The following is a 23,190-nucleotide window of genomic DNA, read 5'->3' as shown; positions in this document are numbered from 1 at the left end:
ATACATGGGAGAGACCCAGGAAAACTGAGAAATGCACCAAAATACTGGAAACCCTCATCTTAAATACCATCTTCAGCTAAAGACAAAAAATATTGTTTGGGGCACTGGTTTGAGACTTCAAAGGGAGGAAGGCAACTGACATGGAGATTAAATAGCAAATGTTTGGTAAACAAATGCTTGCTGGCTATCACAGAGACAATGGGACACAGAAAGGAATTTTAACAGACTTTGCTAGGGTCCTCCCTGTCTACCACACCCAGTTATCCATGGCGACAGCGCCCTTCCTAGGACAGGTCCTCTATCTACATTCTTCTAGACAGTGAAGGGGAAGGTCAAAGTTTCTTCCTGTGTCTTTTGGGCCTTGATTGGTTTCAGCTAGAAATAATCCGCACGCCAGAGACATTTTGGGGTGGCAAATTTTGCTCCCCTGCAGGATGAATGTCAATTCCAGATGAAAATATTTTAAAAAATATTTTAAAAAAGCTTTTATTTCTAATGCAATATTGCAGAAACACTGGTGAGAAAAGAACTCACTTCCACTCTGAATTCGCTCCCAGGTCGCATTCTCTCCCTGGATTCCCTGACCGGGCCCCCGAAAGCCTCAGTCAGCCCAGACAGCCTCGCCCTCCCGGGTACCTCGACCCTTCGGCCTGAGCCGCGACCCTAAGAGCTTCCTGCTCCTCCCTGCTGAGAAAAGGGAAAGCAGTTTTTCGCCCTCCCCACGTTAAGGCCGCTCCCAGCCCCGCAGCATCCCGGACCTCACTAGTTAACCTTCCCTAACTCCACCACTTTCCCACTTCCGGGACGGGCGCTTTTTCCGGCGCCCGGAAGTGCGTCATCACCCAGCGCCAGCGCCCGGGCGCCACGCCGTACGGGCCCCACGCCGCCCAGGCGCCCCAGGAGGCCCTGAGATTCGGGTGCTTCCTTGCACTGCAGCGTCCGGGACTGGAACGGGGGTCGCTGCTCCTCGGCGCCGCGATGCAGGTCTCCAGCCTCAACGAAGTGAAGATTTACAGTCTCAGCTGCGGCAAGTCCCTTCCCGAGGTGAGTCACGTCGGGTCCTCCTCTTCGCGGGGCAGCCGCCCCTCTCCTCCTCCCTGTGCCTGGTAGTTTCATCTGGGCCCGGGCCGGCCCAAGACTAGGGGAGGCCCAGAGTCCAGGGACGGTGCCTGGGGGAGCTGGTCGGTGCTGGGAGACGAGGACAGTGCTGTTACCGCGCCAGAACCTGGGCCGAGGGGTGATCAGGATTGATGAGTTGGCTTGAACTTTTGCGGGGTAAAGTTCTCTAGAACAGAGGAACTGTCCCTTTGGGCTTGTATAATGTTCGCAGCCGCTGCCACACCGAGGAGGAAAACGTGGACAGATTGGTTGACAGGTATTTCTCCCCCAATTTAATGCCCGCTCATCAGCTCTTCGTTGAATGTTATATGCCAAGTTCTAGAAGTACAGCAGTGAAGAGAAATGCAGACTTTGCGTCAGCAGCATTTATGATGTGGACGGCAGTATTTTTGAACCTTGCTGAACTTAACTTGATTTCGTTGAGTCTTAGGACATCAGAATTGGAAGGCGTTTGGAAAGTCAGCCATTCTCTTCCAGTCTTTTCATGTTGAAAATATGCAAAAGATCCCGCGAGGGGAAGGGTGACTTGTCCAGAGTCATCCGCCTAGGCTCTGTAGCTGGGATGTTATTTCTCATAAGTGCTGGTCAGGCTGCTGTCGAAGCACTGCCAGTGAGAAGAAACTTTTGGCAGAAGCTCTTCCATTTTGAGACTGCTTGTTAGGCAGTTGTTTTAAAACACGCCCCCTTTCTACATGCCGCTGTTGCTCTGAGTCCTGCCCTTGGAAATCAGAATAAGTGTAACTCTTCCTTGTGTCCGACCCTAAAAGATTTGGAGCCAATGATTAGATTCTTCTCAGAATTCAGGTTAAATAACGCCTCGTTCTCCGGCTGTTTGTCACACAGCATGAGCCTTCTCATTTTGTTCTTTGGTTCTGCACATTTGCTGAGACGTGAGTACCTGCAGGCAGCCCTGTTCTAAGTGTTGGGATACGTGATGAACCGGTCAGATAAGGTTCCCTGTTGGGGAGAAGGATGATAAGTAAGCAAATGGGACAACTTCAGATACTGAAAAGTGCTTTGAGTGCTGAGTGTCTGTAAGAGAGCACTTGTGGATGAATTGTTTAGAGAAAGTGGTTTGGACTCAAGCCCTCAGGGAAGGCCCCTCTACAAGGGGGTAACATTTGAACAGAAACTTGGATGATGAAAAGGATCGAGTCTTGTGAAGATGGGGGAAAGGAAGAGTTTCCCGTACTGAGGGAACAGAAAGTGTCAGTGACCCACAAGGGAAGGCACTTGGCACGTTGGAGAAACAGGAGCAGCGCGGTTGTGGCTGTGGAACGCTCAGTGGGGCAAGAGGGTGGGGACAGCTGAGGCCGGAGAGGTGGGCCTTGTAGGCCAAGGCGGGAAGTGAGGGTTTTATTCTTAGTGCTGTTGGAAGCTGTTGCTGGGTTTCAGACTGGCTGCTCCCTGGTAAATTACTGCAGCTGGGGAGGGTGTGAGTGGGGATGTGTTAGGTGGTCCAACTGATGGGTGGGTGGCTCGGGCTAGGGTGATAGTAGAGCGGATGCTAAGCCTGGGCGGGGCAATGGAGGTGTTTTGGAGGTAGGCTGATGGGACTTGCTAATGGGTTGGATAGTCGTAGGGAGTTGAGGTGAAGGAAAGAATCAAGAGAGAGCTCTTAGGGTTTGGGTCTGAATAACTGGGTACTCGGTGTTGCTGACAACTGAAATGCAGAATTGAGCACATCGCGGGTCGGGGGAAGGTAGTGAGCACAAGGCGTCCAAAGTTTTATTTTTGATACTGAAGGTTTGATGTTCTGATAAACAAATCACGTGGAAATGTTGAGTAAAGAGGTATGTGTATCCTGTTAGGGAATCTCTCTAAATTTTCTTGTAAAGTAATTCTGACTTATCAGCCAATTGCCTATTTTGCTTTACCTGCTTCAAATGTAAGATCAAGCAGGGTGTTTTGTTTTCGTTGTTGTTTTCAGCAATGGCGGCGTGCCTGTCCAGGGAGAGCATTAGGTCATCAGCATTTCCAGAGCTCTTTTGCTGGGTTTCTGGTTAAATTATTTGGCATTGGTAAAGTGACATTCTCTCTCAGCTGTGATTTTATAGAACACAAAGAGGATGCCTCATATCAGTGACAACTTTCAGTTCTTCGGTGAACTTTTAAAACTTAGACTGATTCATTCCTGCCCCATGCTGACTCTGTCTTGTGTGCTCTCCTGTAGTGCTGTCAGTTTGTACAGAAACTCCAGAGTGAACTGTTTTTCATCATTTTTCAACTGTTTTCCATCATCACTGTTGTAAGGAATTTCTGGCTCTTTTAGGTCCCAGGCTCCCGTTGAGAAGGCAATCTCAGTCCCCTCCTCTTTGCCCCAAGCTCATGAGGTGTGAGACCAGCTATTGAATGAACTGCCCCCTTCTTTAGCATAACTCCCTGAGAAGAGGAAATCGAATCCCCTATTAAAGGAGAAGCCCTTTGTTTTGCTTCTATTAGGTTGATGTAGAAGAATGTATCGAGCGCCCAGAAATATAGTTTAACATCACCTGTAATTGAAACATTTCTGCCTAAAATGAAATCAGAGCAGTGTCATCATAAAGACCAGCACAGACCTGTAAATCAGTGCCCTGAAGACAAAGGCAGGAGGAGAGCTCTGGCTCAGACTCAGGCCCTTCAAAGAGTGACGCCTGTTCCAGTGTGGACACTGCCTCAGGCATCGCACTTAGGGTCTTCAGGAGTGGGACTACATGACCAGAGTCCTAAGGATTATCTGGTCCCGTGTCTAACGTGGGCTGTACGTTGGGTTTGTGCTTTTAGAAATGACATCTGTTAATTTTTCTCTTGCTTTTCTTTGATTTCCTGAGGGTATGGTTTCTTGACCTCGTCAGTATTGACATTTGGGGCTGGACAGCGCTTGTTGTACAGGCTGTCCTGTGCATTGTAGGAGGTGTGGCAGCATCCCTGACCTCCACGCACTAGTTGCCAGGAGTGCCCACCCCTTCCCATTGTGGCAACCGAGTACGCTTGAAGAACTGCCAGATGCCCTTCGGAGGCAGAATTGCCCCTGCTTGTGAGCCACTGCTTTAAGCTAAGCGTAATTGATTAGTGCTTCATCACTGGCGCCTGTTCATGCAATGGACTTAACGCTGCAAGCTAAAATAAGGTACAGGAATTACAGAACAAAATCTGGTGTCAGCGAATGTGACTTTTAAAAGTATCATTTCTTTATTTTCAAGTGTCAGCTATTTGGTCAGTTATTTATCGGTTAATGTTTTGTAAAAAATATATTTCTTTAAGAAACTTTCTCCATTTAATGTTTGCTTTTTAAAATTTCACTTAAATAAAGTTCCATATACTAGTTAGAACCCATAATATTTGAGGCTTACTCCTTTCCCTTAGGTTGATTAGATGAACTAGTTTTCTCTTGTGTAAAATATGGTAGTTCTAAAAATTTATTTTCTAGTATATGTAAATACCAGAAAAAAATCCATGTAACAGGATGTTAACAGTAGGGTTAGAATTACAGAGTATTTTCAGTTTCTATGTTATATATTCCTATAAAGTTTCAATTTTTTAATATGAGCATGTATTATTTTTGTAAGCAGAGAAACAATTCAAGTAAATATGTTTTAAAATAAAGTCTCTTTGTTTTCTTTAAGTGGCTTTCTGACAGAAAAAAGAGAGCACTTCAGAAGAAAGATGTCGGTGAGTATTATTTTTTTCATTTCAGCTACATTTGTGATCCACATTATAATGCTTTTCTCATTTATTGTTATCATGTTTAAGTGAAGGTTTACAAAAACACAGTGGAATTCATGCAGTGGAAAATAAACTTCCTGCCCTTTTCCTTCTTTTTTTGTTTTTTAAAAATTTTTATTTATTTAATTTATTTATTTATGGCTGCGTTGGGTCTTCGTTGCTGCGCTCAGGCTTTCTCTAGTTGCGGCGAGCAGGGGGCTACTCTTCGTTGCGGTGCGCGGGCTTCTCATTGCTGTGGCTTCTCTTGTTGCGGAGCACGGGCTCTAGGCGCGTGGGCTTCAGCAGTTGTGGCTCGCGGGCTCTAGAACACAGGCTCAGTAGTTGTGGTGCACGGTCTTAGTTGCTCCGCGGCAGGTGGGATCGTCCCGGACCAGGGCTCGAACCCGTGTCCCCTGCATTGGCAGGTGGATTCTTAACCACTGCGCCACCAGGGAAGCCCCCTTTTCCTTCTTAAGAAAACCTTTGTTGTGCTTGATACAGTCCCGTGGGTATGGGGTTTGATTTTACCTACTTAAGCGCTAGTAAGTTAGCTTTTTACTGTTTCATGGATGATAGCAGAAGACGTAATACTCCTGGGTCAGAGACAAGGGCTCCATTACTCAGGCGGCACAGCAGATAGCACGAGCGCCAGCATGCCTCTGTCACCCCCCTGCCTGGGTTCCACAGGGGCACTCAGTGTGGCCCAGATGGGTGCACTGCATGCAGTGGGTTTGTGTTGCAGCTGAGGAACACCGAGCTTGAGAAGTCCACTGCCTTTACGGCAAGCAGTAAACAAGCCTGCTCTTTGTCTAGGGGAGACTCACCTGTGGAGGTTCCCAGCTGCATAAATAATGCTGAGAGATGGCTCAGGTAAAGGAGGGGCCAGGGCCTTACAGTCTTGCCATAGCCAGCAAGACCACTAGGAACGCAAGCAGTCCTAGAAGGACTAGCTCTCCTAACAGTTCCATAATCACTTTGTTTTCCCGTGTATCATATCTTTTTCCATTTGTTAAATCCATTTGTCAGTTTTTGAGATATAGAGGCAATGAACATTTTCTTTCTGAACAAAGTAATTTTACATACAGGACATGTGAACATGAACATATGATCATTGTAGAAGATTTTGATTCTTTAAGTTACGACAGCAGGGAAGATAGGTTTGTAAGATCAGTTTTTAACTTAAATCATTTTGGACAAATTTTCATTAAATTTTCTCTATTACAACTTGTCATAGTTGAAAGATGATTAACTTCCCACATATTTTGTTCAAGTTATTTTCTGAAAATCAAAGACCTAAGATATTGAGAAGGTTTCTGGATGTGAGATAAATATCTCAAGGCAAGCATCTTGGAAAAGTAAGCTTTATATAAAATTAGAAAATTACAACTTTAAATCAAAGGAAAAGAATAATTGCTGCTTTCGCAATGCTTACTGATTTTGATTTCTTCTGATTCTCTCATTCCACTCCAGTCTTCTAGTGTGTAAGAAAACAGATTCAGATTACTTAGAGGAAAAAATTGTTCATTGACTCCTTTCCAGCCCATCTCAAAACTATCATGTGTCTTCCAAATTTAGTGGGCCACTCCTGCTCAGTTGGTTGGTTTAGTGAACAAGGCAATAATGTGCCAGAGAGTCATGCACGGTCCTTACAGTGGGCACATTGTTACAATAGCAGCCAGCAAGAATCCACACTTTCTGTTGCAGGGAACCCGTTTTTGGGAGAGTACGTTTTAAGTGTTTTGACCCAGAGAGATTGCTCTAAGGCTTCCTCTAGCCTGGATCTTCTTGGCCGCAGATCAGTGCTGCCACAAAGAGGCAAAAGTCAGCTTGGTAGCAGCTTCTTATATAAACTTAAGATTTTAAAGGTTTAGACTTGTTATTATTTAGAAGAAAAAATGGTAAAGATTTTTGTCTTAGCCATGATCCGTGATTGAATAACAATAGTGGTTTAATGTTTATTCTGTTCCCCCTTTATCCCGGGCTTGAAACTGGATGTTTGATGCACTATTATGGACATTTTTTTTTTCCAATTAACGATGACACTTTTTCCTTTTTTTTTTTTAAGAAGATGTTGGGGGTAGGAGTTTATTAATTAATTTATTTATTTTGGCTGTGTTGGGTCTTCGTTTCTGTGCGAGGGCTTTCTCTAGTTGTGACAAGCGGGGGCCACTCTTCATCGCGGTGCGCGGGCCTCTCACTATCGCGGCCTCTCTTGTTGCGGAGCACAGGCTCCAGACGCGCAGGCTCAGTAGTTGTGGCTCATGGGCCCAGTTGCTCCGCGGCATGTGGGATCCTCCCAGACCAGGGCTCGAACCCGTGTCCCCTGCATCCGCAGGCGGAGACTCTCAACCACTGCGCCACCGGGGAAGCCCCACTTTTTCCTTTTTGAAAAATAAAAATAAAACACTTAGTTTAGAAAAACAAGGTATGAGCTAAGAGAAAAGCTTGCTGTGTCATGGGTGGGGCTGTGTCTGTGCGCCTTCCCGAGGCTAGGAAGCTCTGGGACATTGCCGTTGGCAGTGACCGCTCTGAATACTGTCTTCCTGGACACAGAGTAAGCACATGGCGGTTAAACCAGTTTTTTATCTTCTTTCTTTGTAGATGTCCGTAGGAGAATTGAACTTATTCAGGATTTTGAAATGCCTACTGTTTGTACCACTATTAAGGTATCAAAAGACGGGCAGTATATTTTAGCAACCGGTAAGCATCTATTTGGTTATGATTTACATATACTTTGTAGCAGGAAATGCTATGGTGGGAAAGGTCACTTTTAAAAAATTACCCTGACATTTTATTATTAAAAAATTTCAAACATATAGAAATGTTGAAAAAACTGTATCGTGAACAGCCTGTCGCCTAGATTCTCCAGCAGTTACTGTATTTGCTTTATCACATACCTGTCTGTCCATCTTTCTGCCATCCGTCAATCCATCCTGTTATTTGATGCACTTCAGAGTAAGCTGCAGGTATTAGTATACCGTACCCCAGTGTGTGCATCATTAACTAGAGTTCAGTATTCATTTATGGCTTTTTTTTTTTTTTTTTGCGGTACGCGGGCCTCTCACCGCCGTGGCCTCTCCCGCTGCGGAGCACAGGCTCCGGACGCGCAGGCCCGGCGGCCATGGCTCACGGGCACAGCCGCTCCGCGGCACGTGGGATCCTCCCGGACCGGGACGCGAGCCCGGTTCCCCTGCATCGGCAGGCGGACGCGCAACCGCTGCGCCACCAGGGAAGCCCCATATGGCTTTTTTTTTTTTTAAAGATAAATTTGTATAAGTACATTGATGAGTTTGGACAGATGCATACGCCTGTGTGGCCCAAACCCCTACCAAGATACAAAACATTCTTTCATCCAGAGCGTTCCGTACGCCCCTCGCGGTCAGTCCCTGCTCCCACTCACGTGTGGCCAGCCGCTGCTGTGATGTATTTGTTCACCACAGACAAGTGTAGCCTGTTTTAAATGGACTTCATGTAAGTGCAGTCATACACTATGTATTTTTTGTGTGTAAGACTTATTTCATCTAGGACTTCATATTTCAGATTCATTCATGTCATTATATGTGTCAGTAATGTGTTCTTTTTTTATTAGCAAATAGTATTTCCTTATAGGACTATGCCACACTTTGTTAATTTATTCTTCATTTGGTGGACACCTGGGCTATTTTCATTCTTCGACTGTTATTGGTAAAGCATTATGAACCGTCTTGTACAAGTCTGTTTTGAGGACATTGCTGGGTCATAGGGTAGGTATATATTTAGTTGGATAAGAAACTGCCAGATGGTTTTCCAAAGTAGTCAGATCATTTTGTACTCCCACCAGCAATGAATGATAGTTCGAGGAAAGGTCATTTTTATCATAATGATTTTCTCTATCATATACTAGTATTTTTTATGTCACTAAGATTTTATGTTAGCAGTATTCATCAGTATCAAAAAGTCAACAAATGTAGGGAACTTTGAATATATTACACGTTAGAGCAGCATTACCCAACCTTTTTTTGGTAGTGATTTTGCTACATATATCCTGGGTATTGTCCACTCACATTTTTGTTGTTGGCTTAACATTATCCTTCTATATCTCTTTTCCAACCACTTTCTTATTTGACAACTTTTATACATCCACGTGCTAGTCTCTTTTGTTCTGTGTCAATGGTTGTCTCGTTACTAACACTATCCACATTTTTTAGCGTCCGGTTTTATGTTCAGAATCTAGATTATAATTATAGATTATATATAACATATATATTGTATATAGAGTATGTGTGTGTACATATACTGTTCTATATACTATTTTTAAATGAGATCTTGGGCTTTGATCCATGCCAGAAGACATAGGACTACTTCATTCCTTTCTTTTAAAAATATCCTTAGTGGTTTTAAAAGTCAGTCTTTTTCTTTTCATGATAAACTTATAAAAAATGCAAACATTATAGAAATACATAAGATAAAATGTGAAAGGTCCCTAAGATTGCACTAAAGTACACAAAATATCACTGTGCTTATTCCTCCATCTTCCTTCTGTACAGAGTACTGACACTGTCATTGTTGAGTTTTACAAAAGCCAGATCACAGTATAAACGCCACTCTGCAGCCCTCACTGCACCTGCTGTACTCACTCTCCCTTTCACTTTGTAATATGTTTTGGCACCTTTCCATGTCAGGAGTTACAGGTCTGTGTCATCCTCTTTATAACCTCTATAATGATTTACCATCATTTATTTAACCGTTTCCCTATCCGTGGACATTTAATTTGCTTTCAATTTTTGGCCATCAGTAAATAATGCTGCGGTGAACATTCTTCATGTCTCTGGTACACTTATGGGTGTGTTTCTGTAGAATAAATTTGTATAAGTTGAAATACAGATATAAGGTGTATGAGCATCACATATTTTACAGATATTGCCAGATTGTCCTCCAAAGAATTTATAACAATTTATACTTGTCACCAAAGTATGAGAGAACTTTTTTTGAACATCAGCCTCAGTGCAGATACTAACCATTTTTTCATCTTTGCCATTTGATTGACAAAAGCTAATTTCTTTTGAATTTTTGAATTTTATTTTATTTTTTTATACAGCAGGTTCTTATTATTTATCTATTTTATAAATATTGACAAAAACTAATTTTTAAAAAATCTACTTTGTTAGATTATTTGTGAAGTTGGTTAGTTATTTGTATTTCATACACAGGTGTGTACATTTTCTGTGTCTTGCTTGTTTATATCCTTTGTTCATTTTTCCCTTGGGATGTTGGAGAGGGCTGCTTTTTTAAAAAAATATCTTTATTGGCGTATAATTACTTTATAGTGTTGTGTTAGTTTCTGCTGTACAACAAAGTGAATCAACCATATGCATACATATATCCCCATATCTCCTCCCTCTTGTGTCTCCCTCCCACTCTCCCTATCCCACCCCTCTAGGTGGTCACAAACCACCTAGCTGATCTCCCTGTGCTATGCAACAGCTTCCCACTAGCTATCTATTTTAGGAGAGGGCTGCTTTTAAATTCTTTTTGTTTGATATGCTTATAATGAATCTTACCTTTAAACAAAAAGTTTACTCAACATATCTGCAGGATATTGATAATGAAAAGTATGTTCTTTAGGTTTTACATCACATTAAATTTTTTTATAGGAACATATAAACCTCGAGTTCGATGTTATGACACCTATCAGTTATCCTTGAAGTTTGAAAGGTGTTTAGATTCAGAAGGTAAGTAACAGGTTATATTTGAAATCACAAAAATAGTTTTTATATTTGACTGCTTTTCTGCTTTTTAAAATGGGCATGGGTTGTGTATCAGTTTTCTGTGCTGTGTAACAAATTGCAATAAACGTGGCAGCTTAAAAAAGATTCATTTATTAGCTCATAGCTCTGTAGGTAAAGTCCGTCCAGGCTTTTCTGCGTTCTGTGCTCAGGGCTGACCTCAAGGTGTAAGCCAGGTGGGACTCTTCCAGAGGCCCTGGGCGAGACCCCTTTTCAAACTTACACGATGTTGGCAGAATGCAGTTTGTTTTGGTTGTAGGGCTAGGGACCCCTTTGCTGCTGGCTGTCAGCCTGGGGCCATGCTCAGCTTCTAGAGACCCTTGCATTCCTCCTCACCTGGTCCCCTCCTCCTTCAGGCCAGCAGCAGCTCATTGGATCCTTCTCGCGCTCTGAATCTCTCTGACTACCCCCTCTGCCGCCAGCTGGAGAAAACTCTGCTTTGAAAGGGCTCGTGTGATTACAAATCTCTCCTTTGCCATAGAACGTGATGTAATCACAAGAGCGGTGTCTCCTCACATTGACAGCGCCCACCCACACTCTCCAGAGGAGGGGACTGCCCCGGGGGGAAGTTCAGTGGGGTCATTCTTAGAATTCTGCCTGGCACAGGGTGCAGGTTGAAATGGGAGAGTTCAGGAATTCTTGTCAGGTGGCCCCATGTTTGAGATTGAGAGAAAGGAAGTTAATGGGATATGTATTCTCTTAACTTGTTTCACTGTCTTCTTTTTAAAAAGCAGTACAGACTCCATGTGCCGCTAATAATACCTGTTTTCATTCTTTATTTTCATTTAGCAGGTATACTATGAATGAGTAAAAAGTTACTGTTACCTTTTTTAAAGCAAAAAGTTTCAAGTTTTTAATGTTTGTTGTTTTACTTTGAACATCTCAGAAAAACTGTGACAAAATTTAGAAGTCATTATGTTTTGTAAATTTATTATTTAATTTGCTTCAGTTCTGTAGAAAATCTAGCTGATCTGTATAAAGAAACTATAAAGCTTTTAATTTTCCATTTGGTGTTTTGAGGGGCAGTATAGCATGGAAACTTGTTCTTGTGTTACGTAGGTGCAGAAAAGGAAGAAAAACCCAGCATTTGTATATAGTGTTTGTGTTGAGTTAGAATCCTTGCATCGAGTTTGTATTTTTATTAAAAAAGTGGACTGATAATTGTATGTTTCCTATTTCTTATTTTTCAGTTGTCACCTTTGAAACTTTGTCTGATGACTATTCAAAGGTATGCTTTATAGCAGTGGTTTGTACTGTGTCCTCAAGGGATGAACGAGTGGGATTTGTTTTTATGATAAGTGTTTTCATGACGTTTCCATTGTTAAATTTAAAATGGCTGTATAGTGAAATAAAACCTATTGTTTTCTATCAATGTATATTTAGTTTGTCACATGTATGTGACAACCGGGATAGAGATAGCCTTTGGCCAGTCTAATATCGAAATAAGTTTTGCATAGCATGTATGAATGAAACCTTATCTATAGTTTTAAGAATTGGTAGCAGTCATCTTTTTAGATCATCCTGTGTTCTAGATGTGATTTTCATTATTGCATTTATTATTTTCATTTTCTTATTCATATGTGAAAAGTACAGTAGCAGTGTTATATGTTTAATTTTCTTAACCCTGCAAATAAGTGGTTGTGCATATACTGAAACAGTTCAAGACACGGCTAATATATTTATGTTTCCTTTTCTTTCCTTTTTGGTGCCATTAGTGCATCTTTCAACTCTTGTAGTAATTTTCAACAGTTACAAGATTGTCAGTAAAAGTGCCGTATTCAATTTAAAATGAAAAACTTTTAGAGATGTCATCATGAAGGAAAATTGAATTTTCAGTGCTGACATGCTTTCTATATTGTCTTCAGTTCTGGAAACTATGGGGTACAGTTTATCCTTTTGCCTATGGTAGCCGTTTATCATATGTTTTGGGACTTGTAATTTTATAGTATATTTTCTCTAGATATTGATAAATTTGCTTTTAAATACCATCTGCAGATTGTTAAGATACCTTTGTAATACGTTAAAGTCAAATTTATACAAGGAGCCTATCAAACTCTGTGATAATAGTGAGATTATTAAAATGTGTTCTTAAGTAAAATAGGAAATGACTCACTGAGGTTACTGAGCAGTGCTCTACATTACAAAGTGCTGGTGCCAGTTAAATGAAGGGCATTTGTGTTAAGTCTTTCAGTTAGAAGGTAAAGTTTGCCAAAAAACCTATCTAAGATGCAGGAAGGCATTCAGTAACTACTGGAGAGGTTTGATTCTTAAACACATTTCTTAACCATCATGGTGAGTTGCGTTTATACACATGCGTTTACAGAGAGCAAGAAGGAGGATGAGAGAGACCAGAGATTTTCTTGCTTTGCCGGTTTCAGTGATGTTGATGAAATAAATACTTTAACCTAAGCAAACTAATTTTCTTGTTTCATTTTCAGATTGTCTTCCTGCATAATGATAGATACATCGAATTTCATTCACAGTCAGGTTTCTACTACAAAACCAGAATACCAAAGTTCGGGAGAGATTTTTCTTACCATTATCCATCCTGCGACTTGTACTTTGTTGGCGCAAGGTATTGGGGTCTAGTCACCCTTTGTTTTCTCCTTTCCACCTCCCCAAGCAACTTCTGTTCTTAAAATTGAGGAGAGGGATTAAAAAAAGAATAAGACATTATCCCTGCCTTGTGGTTGCTCAAAGAGTGTAGTTCCAAAGTGACTGGCTCATTTAGGAATTACATCCTTGACTTCTATTAGCATGGTGCTCTAAATCTAGAGACACATGGGTGACCCAATAGTGTAGCAGTGGTGTGAAGTCAGTATCTTAGCCCCATTGCATGCATTTTAAAACTTTTATTCTTAAATGCTACCTTCTTTATGATTATAAAAATAATACATATCCATTTTAGAAAATTGGGAAAATATAAAAAAGAATAAAGAAGAAAAGAAAATCACCCATAATTATGCCACTCAGAGGAAACCCTTATTAGTATTTTATTGTTATTTCATTGTAGTCTTATATACACACTTAGAGATACATTTTGGATCTTGTATTCTCTGTGTTATTTGTAAATAGTATTCTACTTAATGACTTCATAATATTTCCTTGGCCCATGGGTAGTTTAAATCACTTTTATGCATGAACAGACTTACAAGTAAGGTGGTTATCTTTTAGGTTTAGAATGCATTCTTGTATCAGTTTTACAAAGGGAAGTGATGCTTTATGACAGATACATGTTTCTAAACATTATATTTACTTGAAGAAACGTTCATTGTAGTTTACTGGATTTTTCACTTTATTCATTGTTTGGCAGCTCTGAAGTTTATAGATTAAACTTGGAACAAGGACGGTTCCTGAATCCTCTACAGACTGATGCTGCGTGAGTGTTTTGTTATAAGAATCCTGATGTATTTATTTTGTCCAGGAGATGAAGCCAGACGCCCAATTTGTTGTCAGATGACATGTGTTGCATTTAAGCAGAGCTCTGGGCAACTTAGGTAAAAGAGTAACATTAAATTTTTTCTCACACAAAAAATTCACTAGAAGACCTGGTGATGTCGTAAAATTAAAAAAAAATTTTTTTTAATATATGTGAAGAGTTTTTAATTCGCTCCAGAAATTCAGTTACTGTTTTTTGCTGTGTTCTTTAAATTTTCATTCATGATTTAGTTTTGTGATATTTTCTTTTATAGAGAAATTTTGACATAACTTGGAGTACTATTTTTTAATTTTATTTTTTAATGCTTTTGCTGGCAGACATTTAAGATTTTTTCACGTTTTCTTTCCCTCATATGTTGTGGTCTGTACTTTTGTTTTATTCATAGAGAAATCCTTTAGGAATGAATCTGTCATAATAGTATTAATACTGAGTAATAGCAACAACAACAGTAGTGAAAGCACTTACTGTGTGCCAGGCATTACTCAGGATTTTATATATATTCACTCATTTGAAACTTACAACCAATTTTTACAGTATAGGTACTGTTGTTATCTCCATTTTACAGATAGGGCAGCTGAGACTCAGAGAGGGTAAGTAGCTTTAAGTTCACACAGCTAGTATAGAGTGGAAGCTGGATTACTTCTCACCTATGTATATAATGAGCTTGTTGGATTTTCCTTATTGCTTTGAAGGGGATTTTTAAAGGTTGGAAGAACAGGGTAGTGATAAAAACCAGGTAAACTCTGGGTTTCTTTTCCACATTGGTTTGAAATACTCTTATTTTCTTTAAAAAGAAATTATAGTAATGTCATGATGCATCCTCGAATAATAAAATGTTGTATGCTCTTTAGTTACGGAATTTCCTGTTTAGAATAACAGCTTTTATTTATTGAGTGTCTCATAAACTCTAGACGCTGTGCTGAACATGTAGTTTTTTCATTTAACCCTCACAACAACCATGTGAGATTGGTGAACACACCATTTTGCAGAAAAAGAAAGCGAGCCTAGGTCAGTGCACTCAACAAGCTGGTCAAGTCTCAGGATTAGTGTAGCGATAGCCTGTGTTCTTTTTGCTCTGGGAGAAAATATATTGAGAAAGGTGTACTCGCGACGGTGGAATAGTGTTTTTGAAGAAAGCCCTTCCTTGTCTCGTCCCCTGGCAGATAGAGTGTCACCCTGGGGTCTGAAACCGCGGGGACTGTGTACAATGCGCTGGCCCCTTTGATGCCTCGGTGCTTCGCCTACGCAGATGAGCGAGAGAATTTGCTGCCACCTTCTGCACAGCGTTGGGTTTACTGTTTGTTTAGAAAGTTTATTGAGTGTCTGTCGTCCCCGCCCCCTGCAAAAGTAGATGCTGAAGCTCTCTCCCTTATCGCTCTACTATTTTAGGGAGAATAATGTTTGTGACGTAAATTCAGCGCATGGCTTGTTTGCCGCGGGAACAATAGAGGTAAGCGTACGTTGACTTAATTTTAGAACATTTGCTCTATATTTGATAGCGAAAGGAGTTTTATTTAAAGACAGCGTGGCTTGGGTCCTAAGAGCAGGGTGCTAGTGAAGCCGCAGGCCACTGGTTTGCTTTTCGTACGCACCGTGGGTCACGTCCCGCAGAGATACAGCTGTGCCATTGCTGCAGACTGTGCCCCTTGTGCATTGACTTGGTCTGCGAGGGCCGCCGTCGTCGGGGCTGAGACTTGAAGTCGCTGCTGGATTGCCAGCTCCAGCATGATTGCCGCTCTTGTTCTCAGCAGGAGGCAGTCCCAGCTCTCTGCTGCTTGCCAGTTTTATGACTCACTTTCCCTGAGGCTTGTTTTTCTCGTCAGTGAAATGGAGATGATAATACTTACCTTGGCAACTGTGTAGAGGTGCTGTGCTGGTGAGGATCACATGACAGAACCCATTTGAACACATTATAAACTGGAAAGGTATATAGGGTTGCGATTTGGACATCCCCTGTAGTAGCATTCAATAGATGCACAACATTTTCATTTTCAACTACAGCACCTTTGAATCGGTGTCCTTCATGCTTCCCAGAAGTTTGTCTAGATTTGCTTTTTTTAATTACAATATTGTTAAATACTCACAATAAAAAAAAGGTAAAAATGTCAAAAACGTATCATTAAAAAAGTACCTTCTGTGCCTTCCAGTTACCAAATCCTCGTACACCCGAGGTAACCCTTTACTGGCTTGCAGTATTCTCCTTTCTTTTTTGTTTTTTTGTGTATGCAGGTATGCATATGTGTTAGTAATATGGTTTTTAAAGTGTTTCACAAAATTGAAATTATACCATGGGTCTTCATTTGCTTTTTCTTTTCAATGTAATGGTATATAATGTACGTCTTTATACACTGGTACTTGTAGTTACTTATAAAGCTAAAGTAATTTTTTAAAATTAATTAATTTATTTATTTTTGGCCGCGTTGGGTCTCTGTTGCTGCGCGCGGGCTCTCTCTAGTTGCGGGGAGCAGGGGCTACTGTTCGTTGCGGCGCGCGGGCTTCTCGTTGCGGTGGCTTCTCTTGTTGTGAAGCACGGGCTCTAGGCACATGGGCTTCGGTAGTTGTGGCTTGTGGGCTCTAGAGCGCAGGCTCAGTAGTTGCGGCGCACGGGCTCGGTTGTTCCGCAGCATGTGGGATCTTCCTGGACCAGGGCTCGAACCCGAGTCTCCTGCATTGGCAGGCGGATTCTTAACCACTGCGCCACCAGGGAAGCCCCTAAAGTAATTTTTTTAAACTGATGGATAGGATTCCATTGTTTGAATGTACTGTAGTTTATTAAACCAATCCATCTGGATGAAATTTAGGTTTCTTTACTCAAATTATTTTTATGTTAAAAGATTAAAATTTGAAATGGAACACATGAGGCTGATTTAATGGAAACATATAAAACTATGTTGACAGTGTTATAATACTATTAAGCCTAAGTCAGGCCAATGAAGCATTATCTTGCTAATTACTTTTCTTGAGATAACCAAGGGGAAGCTTTAAAATAATTTTCTTGAAAAAATTGTTTATTTGAATAGAATCCTTACAGAGCAAGCTAGGCTAAAAATCAGGAAGCGTGCTCTGTAAGAGAAGTTATGTATTAGAGCAGGCTGCTCTTTCACCAGCTGTTTTAAGACCAGCCCTGAGACTTGTTGAAGGGGGAGCAGAACCCCCCAGGCCAAAGTCTGGGTTCCTGAAATTCCTTGATTACTGGGGGCTTGAAATTTGATATGCATAGTCAGACCAGACTTTAAAATTCATTTTACATTAATTTTTAAAAAAAATAAATTTATTTCTTTATTTATTTTTGGCTCTCTTGGGTCTTTGTTGCTGCACGTGGGCTTTCTCTAGCTGCAGTGAGCGGGTCTACTCTTCATTGCGGCAAGCAGGCTTCTCATTGCAGTGGCTTCTCTGTTGCGGAGCATGGGCTCTAGGCGCTTGGGCTTCAGTAGTTGTGGCATGTGGGTTCAGTAGTTGTGGCTCACGGGGTCTAGAGCGCAGGCTCAGGAGTTGTGGCGCACGGGCTTAGTTGCTCCGCGGCACGTGGGATCTTCCCGAATCAGGGCTCGAACCTGTGTCCCCTGCATTGGCAGGCAGATTCTTAATCACTCCGCCACCAGGGAAGTCCTAATTTTTATATTATATGTTGGATTTTGATTTCTTCTGTGATCGTTATTGTAGTACATATATTAAACATTTATCATTGATACAATAATACTTACAAATTTATATTTTCCCAGTTATACCAAAATGTTGTTCATAACTCCTCTCCCCTCTACCACACCAACCACATCAAGGTCCATTCAAGGATCATGCATCACATTTTGCACTTGTTTTTCTTAACCATCCTTCTTTTCTTCTTTTAAATTATAAAAGAAATGCAGCTAATGATAAAACAGTACTAAAAAGGGTATAAGTAAAAAGTTTGAAAAAGTTAAATTCTTATTCCCCACGAGATAATCAGTGTTAATGGGGCTTTTTTTTTTTTTTTTGTATTTGTCTAAAAATTTTCTAGTATTTAAAATGACTGTGTTTTATTTGTTTAGGGCCGAGTGGAGTGCTGGGACCCAAGGACACGTGGCAGGGTTGGCCTGTTAGATTGCGCCTTAAGTAGCGTCACAGCTGATTCAGAGTAAGTGGGAGTGAAGTCGCAGTTTAAATACTTACCAGCTTCTGATTTAAACAAACGTATCAACACTAAATTAAAATCAGTTGCTAAAGGATGATACTCTTAAAACACGTTTATCTGAGGTTGTGGTTTTGTGATGGTTTTATGTAAAAATCCTTTCCTGTGAAAGCTCACTAAGTGGGGAAGCCAGATGGAATTCCTTGTTTATACAGTTGCCGCGCGGAATTTTGTTAAAACAAATACACTGCAGGAATTTGTATTTCCCATTCTGTAGGATATGGTGGTGGAACCAGGAGTCCACCACTCCATTTAACAAACAAAAATATGTGCTTTGAATTCTGAGGTTGAGGGAAGCAATGTTTTTGATATTTTCTTGTTCCTATTTGGCCATTCCTACACTTAAAATAATTGGAAAAGTAAATCACAGTTGGGGGAGGAAAACCTCTAAAGCTTGAATTAAGTAATACCTATAAGCCCCCTGTCCTTTTCCCACTCACAAGAGTACTTACTGTTACACTGCTCGGTGCATATGTTTTCAGACATTTTTTTTTTTTTTTTTTTTTTGGCCTTGACGCATGGCTTGCTGGATCTTACTGCACCAACCAGGGATCGAACCCGGGCCCCCGGCAGTGAAAGTTCCGAGTCCTAACCACTGGACTGCCAGGGAATTCCCTTCAGACATTTTTCTGTGCTCATATTAACACATGCAGATTATCACTCTCTTTGTCAGATCCTTGACATGGGATTAGTTGCTGTAATCAGCTCGGGAATGCCCTTTCTCTGGGGTCTTGTTATTCATGGAAATGTCATTTTACTTTGTCTTTTCAGTTGATCAGACATTTATCTACAGTCATGTCACATAGGAGGTGGAGTGTTAGATGGGTGGGCTAAGAGAGACTAACTCTAAATTTATTGTAGAATTTTGTGTGATTTGCATTTTTCTGGGGGAGAGAAGAAGAAATACAGTTCCTTCTTTTGAAAAAATCAGCTTTGTAAAGCATTCTTGACCTAGAAAAAAAAGCTAAGAATCACTGAATGGAAAGATGTCTGTTTCTAATGTATACATTTTTCCCTCTGTCATAAGTAAAGAAAAAATTTTTTCCATCTTTTAATTATGACACTGAAAGTGAGTATAGGAAATTTTTTTCCTGAGTATTTTTACTGAGTTTTATTAAAGTAATACTAATGAATAACCTCATTAGTCATGGTATGGAGTGTAGTGTATTAAACAATATAAAAATGGAAAACTCACTCTACATTTGCTTTTTCGTTTTGTTTTGGAATTACTTAGACATTTTTATTGTGAAATGTACACATACAGGGAAACTCATAAAACATTAATGTGCAGATTACTGAATTATGAGTCTCTACATTTGTTAATAGAATAAAGCAACGGAAAATGCTTATTAGTATTCATCAAATAGGTATGAAAGAAAATGAATCAGAAGCTTGTTTATTTTTAGAAAGTAGAAAATCAGGTTTAAGTGAAGGATATTTACTCACTCTCTAGGAAGCAAAGAGGTTAATTTTCTCTTACCCTTAAGCATTAACTTGTGTTTGAATTAGAATAAAGAGACTTGTGTACAAACTGTCATTAATTGTTTCATCTTGAAAAGTCATTTAAGAAAACAGGCCAGCAGGAGTTATTTGCAGTATGTCTTAAGGTTATTTCTACTTTAATGACTACAATAGAAGTACCATTATACAAAATTTAGGGAAGGGATGTTAAAAAATAATCTTAACTGTGGTCTCTAGAAACATGGGAGTATTTTTTCTTTTTTTAATAGAATATTGATTCACAAACATTTTTGGTGGCCTCTTTTGTCCTTAGGGGTGAGGCATTTTTTCAGCTGTCATGATGGAGGTTATTTTATTTATTAAAATTTTTATTTTGTAAAGATTTGTACTTAATGTAAAAAGATACTAAGCAGTTTCAAAAATGCACAGAAGAAAGTAAAAATGACTTCTGCATATATACAGGCAGGTCTAATTTAAGTAACAGACCACTCTTGGTTCGTGAAGGATGCTTATAGTTTTTCACTAGTACTCATCTATTTACAGTTTTATGATTATTTCCTGAGGGAAAATACCAAGAGCTTGAACAACATACATGTTCTTAAGGCTTTTGGTACCCATTGCTAAATTGCCTGACAGAAAAGGTAACATCAATTTAAAGGTCTACCTACGTGTACAGAGTGCACATTCTCCCACCTTCCATGGCCCAAGGTGTTAATCCCATTATAATAATACTAGATGTCAGAAAGAGCCCGGGGTATCGAATCAAAATACAGCTTGGTAGAAATAATAGCTAACAGTACTTTCTGTTTGCCAGGTAGTGTTCTAAGTTCTCTACATATATTAACTTATTTAATAAAACAACAACAAACAGTCTTTGATGCAGGTACTGTTTTGTATTTATTTTACAGATGAGGAAGTGTTGACCAATAGCCTACGTAGGCCTTTAAGAATTATGTGGCAGAAGCATATTTATTTCTAGGGAAAGATGTTCCAAATATGCTGTTAAGTGGAAAAGCAAATCATACGGTTCCCTATAGAGTTTTATCACATTTTCCTAAGAAAAACAATGAACTTATGTGTACAGTCATAGGGATGAAATCTGGATATGTTACAAAGTGTTGAAAGTAGCTCTGCCTGCTGATTCAGCTTCAGGTGATTTTATTTATTAATTTTTTTATGCTTAGCTTTATTTTTTTCCTACACAAACATTATAAGTCGTCACCTCTGTTATTTGACATAGGTAGAGTTCTGGAAGGTGGAGCCAATACAGTCAGAGAAAGAAATACGTGTTAAATTTTGGCTAGCGGAGGACAGTTCTTTGCAGATGATGTGATTGTCTGCCTAAGAAACCCAGTAGAACTAACTGAAAAACTATAAACACTAATATGAGAGTTAAGTAAATAGGTTACAAAGTAAATGTACAAAATCAGTGGCTTTGATGTTTATCAGCAATATCCAGTTAGAAAGATACAATGAGAAGCAGTTCTCATTTATAATAAATTAATTTATAACAAAAAAATTGTAAAATGCAGAGGGATAAGCTTAAATAAGTGACTATCTGAAGAAAGGGACGAAATTTTATTAAGAAACAAAGAAGTTTGAATAGGGCTTCCCTGGTGGCACAGTGGTTAAGAATCCGCCTGCCAATGCAGGGGACACGGGTTCTAGCCCTGTTCCGGGAAGATCCCACATGCCGCGGAGCGACTCAGCCCGTGCACCACAACTACTGAGCCTGCGCCCTAGAGCCTGCGCGCCACAACTTCTGAGCCCGTGAGCCACCACTACTGAAGCCCGCGTGCCTAGAACCCATGCTCCACAACAAGAGAAGCCACCGCAGTGAGAAGCCTGCGCACTGCAATGAAGAGTAGCCCCCGCTCGCCGCAACTAGAGAAAGCCCGTGTGTAACAACGAAGACCCAACACAGCCAAAAATAAATAAATAAATAAAATTTTTTAAAAAAGTTTGAATAAATGAGGAAAAATAATGTCACCGCACTGAGAAATGATTCCAGAGTTCATTTTGAAGAGTAAATGACTGAAAGTGATGCAGACGAGAGACCTCCAGGTTCCCGTGGATGCTTCAGTGTAGTTGCAGGCTGAGGCTTTAGGTGGCATAAGAGACCTGAGGATGCCAGGAGTCAGCAGCCTGGACTGAAGGTCCTGGTCCAAGGTCGTGGAGACAATAGGTATTGAAATCAGGACTGTGGCCCGCTTCTGACTCATCTTCTAGGACCCTTTCCCCCTCAGAGCGTTATTCTTGGTTACTGAGTGAGAAGCATACTCCAGATTCAGAGCCATAAACATCCATCATTTTGTTACGTTTACAGATTCTGGGTCCCCGTTTGGGGACTAGCCTTTATTTTAGCTTGACATCACTAACTTTAAAAATGAAAATGGCTATACCCATGCCCGAATATAAAACTGTTTTCTCTTAAGCAAAAAAGGGCATGTTTCTGTAAATACCTTATCCTGGCTTAATCAAAATGAAAGATGTTGTCATACTGATCTTTTTCAGTTGGTTTTATATTTTCAGAAACTTTTTTTGCTTGTAGCTGCTTTGAAAATATTTCTTACAGTTTTTAAAGAACATAATCTACAGATTTTTAAAGGTAGATTACATTTATAAGTAAAGGTTATTTTTCATTTTGATTAAGAACGTTGGGATACAGTTACCTTTTAAACAGAAGACTAAGAAATGTGATTGTCCCCATTAGAATTGAAGTGAAGATTAATAATGAATTTGTTATTTGGAAGGAGATTTGGCCGTATATGCACGAAACACAAATGTTTTGCCTTTCAGGATAAACAGTTTACCAACGATCTCTGCTTTGAAATTTAATGGTGCCTTGACCATGGCAGTTGGAACATCCACAGGGCAGGTAAATATGTTTAAGTTGGAAACTTCAGTTACTACTTCAGGGGCGTGTATGTATCATGGGAAACATCCACATGTCTGTTCACTGTGGGAACAGAAAATGAAGCATTATTGCTTTGGCCAGAGTGGAGAGGGTACTCAGAATGCTGTGTTCCTTCAGTACCTTGAGAAATTCTGGTTCTGGCCTGAATGGTTTGTGTGAGAGGCTCTCGAGCTGAAGCTGCAGTGGGGTATGCCTCAGGTGTCCTCCTGACTGTGGTTTAGAACAGCATTTTCTAGAGTGTGTGGAGTAGAGTTCCGTGGTCATACAAGTTTGGAATTCTCCAGATTTCTACTCTTTGAGGTTTATAGTGCATTTAAATATATATTGAAAGCTCGGAGAATTCCTGTAGACAAAAAATGTGTTGAGTAAGTATTTCCAAAATGCATTTGCCCAAGGAACGTTTTTTTTCACCCAGCACTGTCACCCACATCCGGTGCAGGCAGTGGTCAGTGGGACATAGCTCAGCAGACGCTAGTCTGAGGAGTACAAACGAAATAGCTTCCGGGATTTAATCTCAGCTTTCCTCTCTTTCCTTCAAGGCAGAGCCCACACACTTGTAAGTCTGTTCTGACCTCAGCACAGGTGTGAGCCCTGCTTCCAGTAGAGTTACTGTTTCTGTCATCTGTCACCTGGGACT

General features: G+C 40.4%; 1 protein-coding gene across 3 annotated transcripts in view; it reads left to right on the top strand.

Annotated features, from left to right (window-relative positions):
- The first annotated feature begins 849 nt into the window (after window positions 1–849).
- NOL10 (nucleolar protein 10) overlaps window positions 850–23,190 on the top strand; it is an 88,082-nt gene continuing 65,741 nt past the window's right edge. Inside the window, exons 1-10 of one of the 3 annotated variants that reach the window (XM_007127640.2) lie at window positions 850–1,044; window positions 4,725–4,770; window positions 7,405–7,503; window positions 10,437–10,514; window positions 11,759–11,796; window positions 13,007–13,143; window positions 13,882–13,947; window positions 15,397–15,457; window positions 18,036–18,121; window positions 22,436–22,514. In XM_007127640.2, coding sequence (XP_007127702.1) covers window positions 979–1,044; window positions 4,725–4,770; window positions 7,405–7,503; window positions 10,437–10,514; window positions 11,759–11,796; window positions 13,007–13,143; window positions 13,882–13,947; window positions 15,397–15,457; window positions 18,036–18,121; window positions 22,436–22,514 — 756 coding nt within the window. In that variant the 5' untranslated portion in view covers window positions 850–978. Of the gene's footprint in view, window positions 1,045–3,843; window positions 4,229–4,724; window positions 4,771–7,404; window positions 7,504–10,436; window positions 10,515–11,758; window positions 11,797–13,006; window positions 13,144–13,881; window positions 13,948–15,396; window positions 15,458–18,035; window positions 18,122–22,435; window positions 22,515–23,190 lie in introns of those variants that run through there. The other 2 variants (XM_028496630.1, XM_007127641.4) reach the window with 2 other exon arrangements.

Source organism: Physeter macrocephalus, chromosome 12 (assembly GCF_002837175.3).
Source record: "Physeter macrocephalus isolate SW-GA chromosome 12, ASM283717v5, whole genome shotgun sequence".
NCBI lineage: Eukaryota > Metazoa > Chordata > Mammalia > Artiodactyla > Physeteridae > Physeter > Physeter macrocephalus.
Note: the sequence above shows the minus strand (reverse complement) of the source record. Positions and strands in the feature narration are given on the sequence as shown.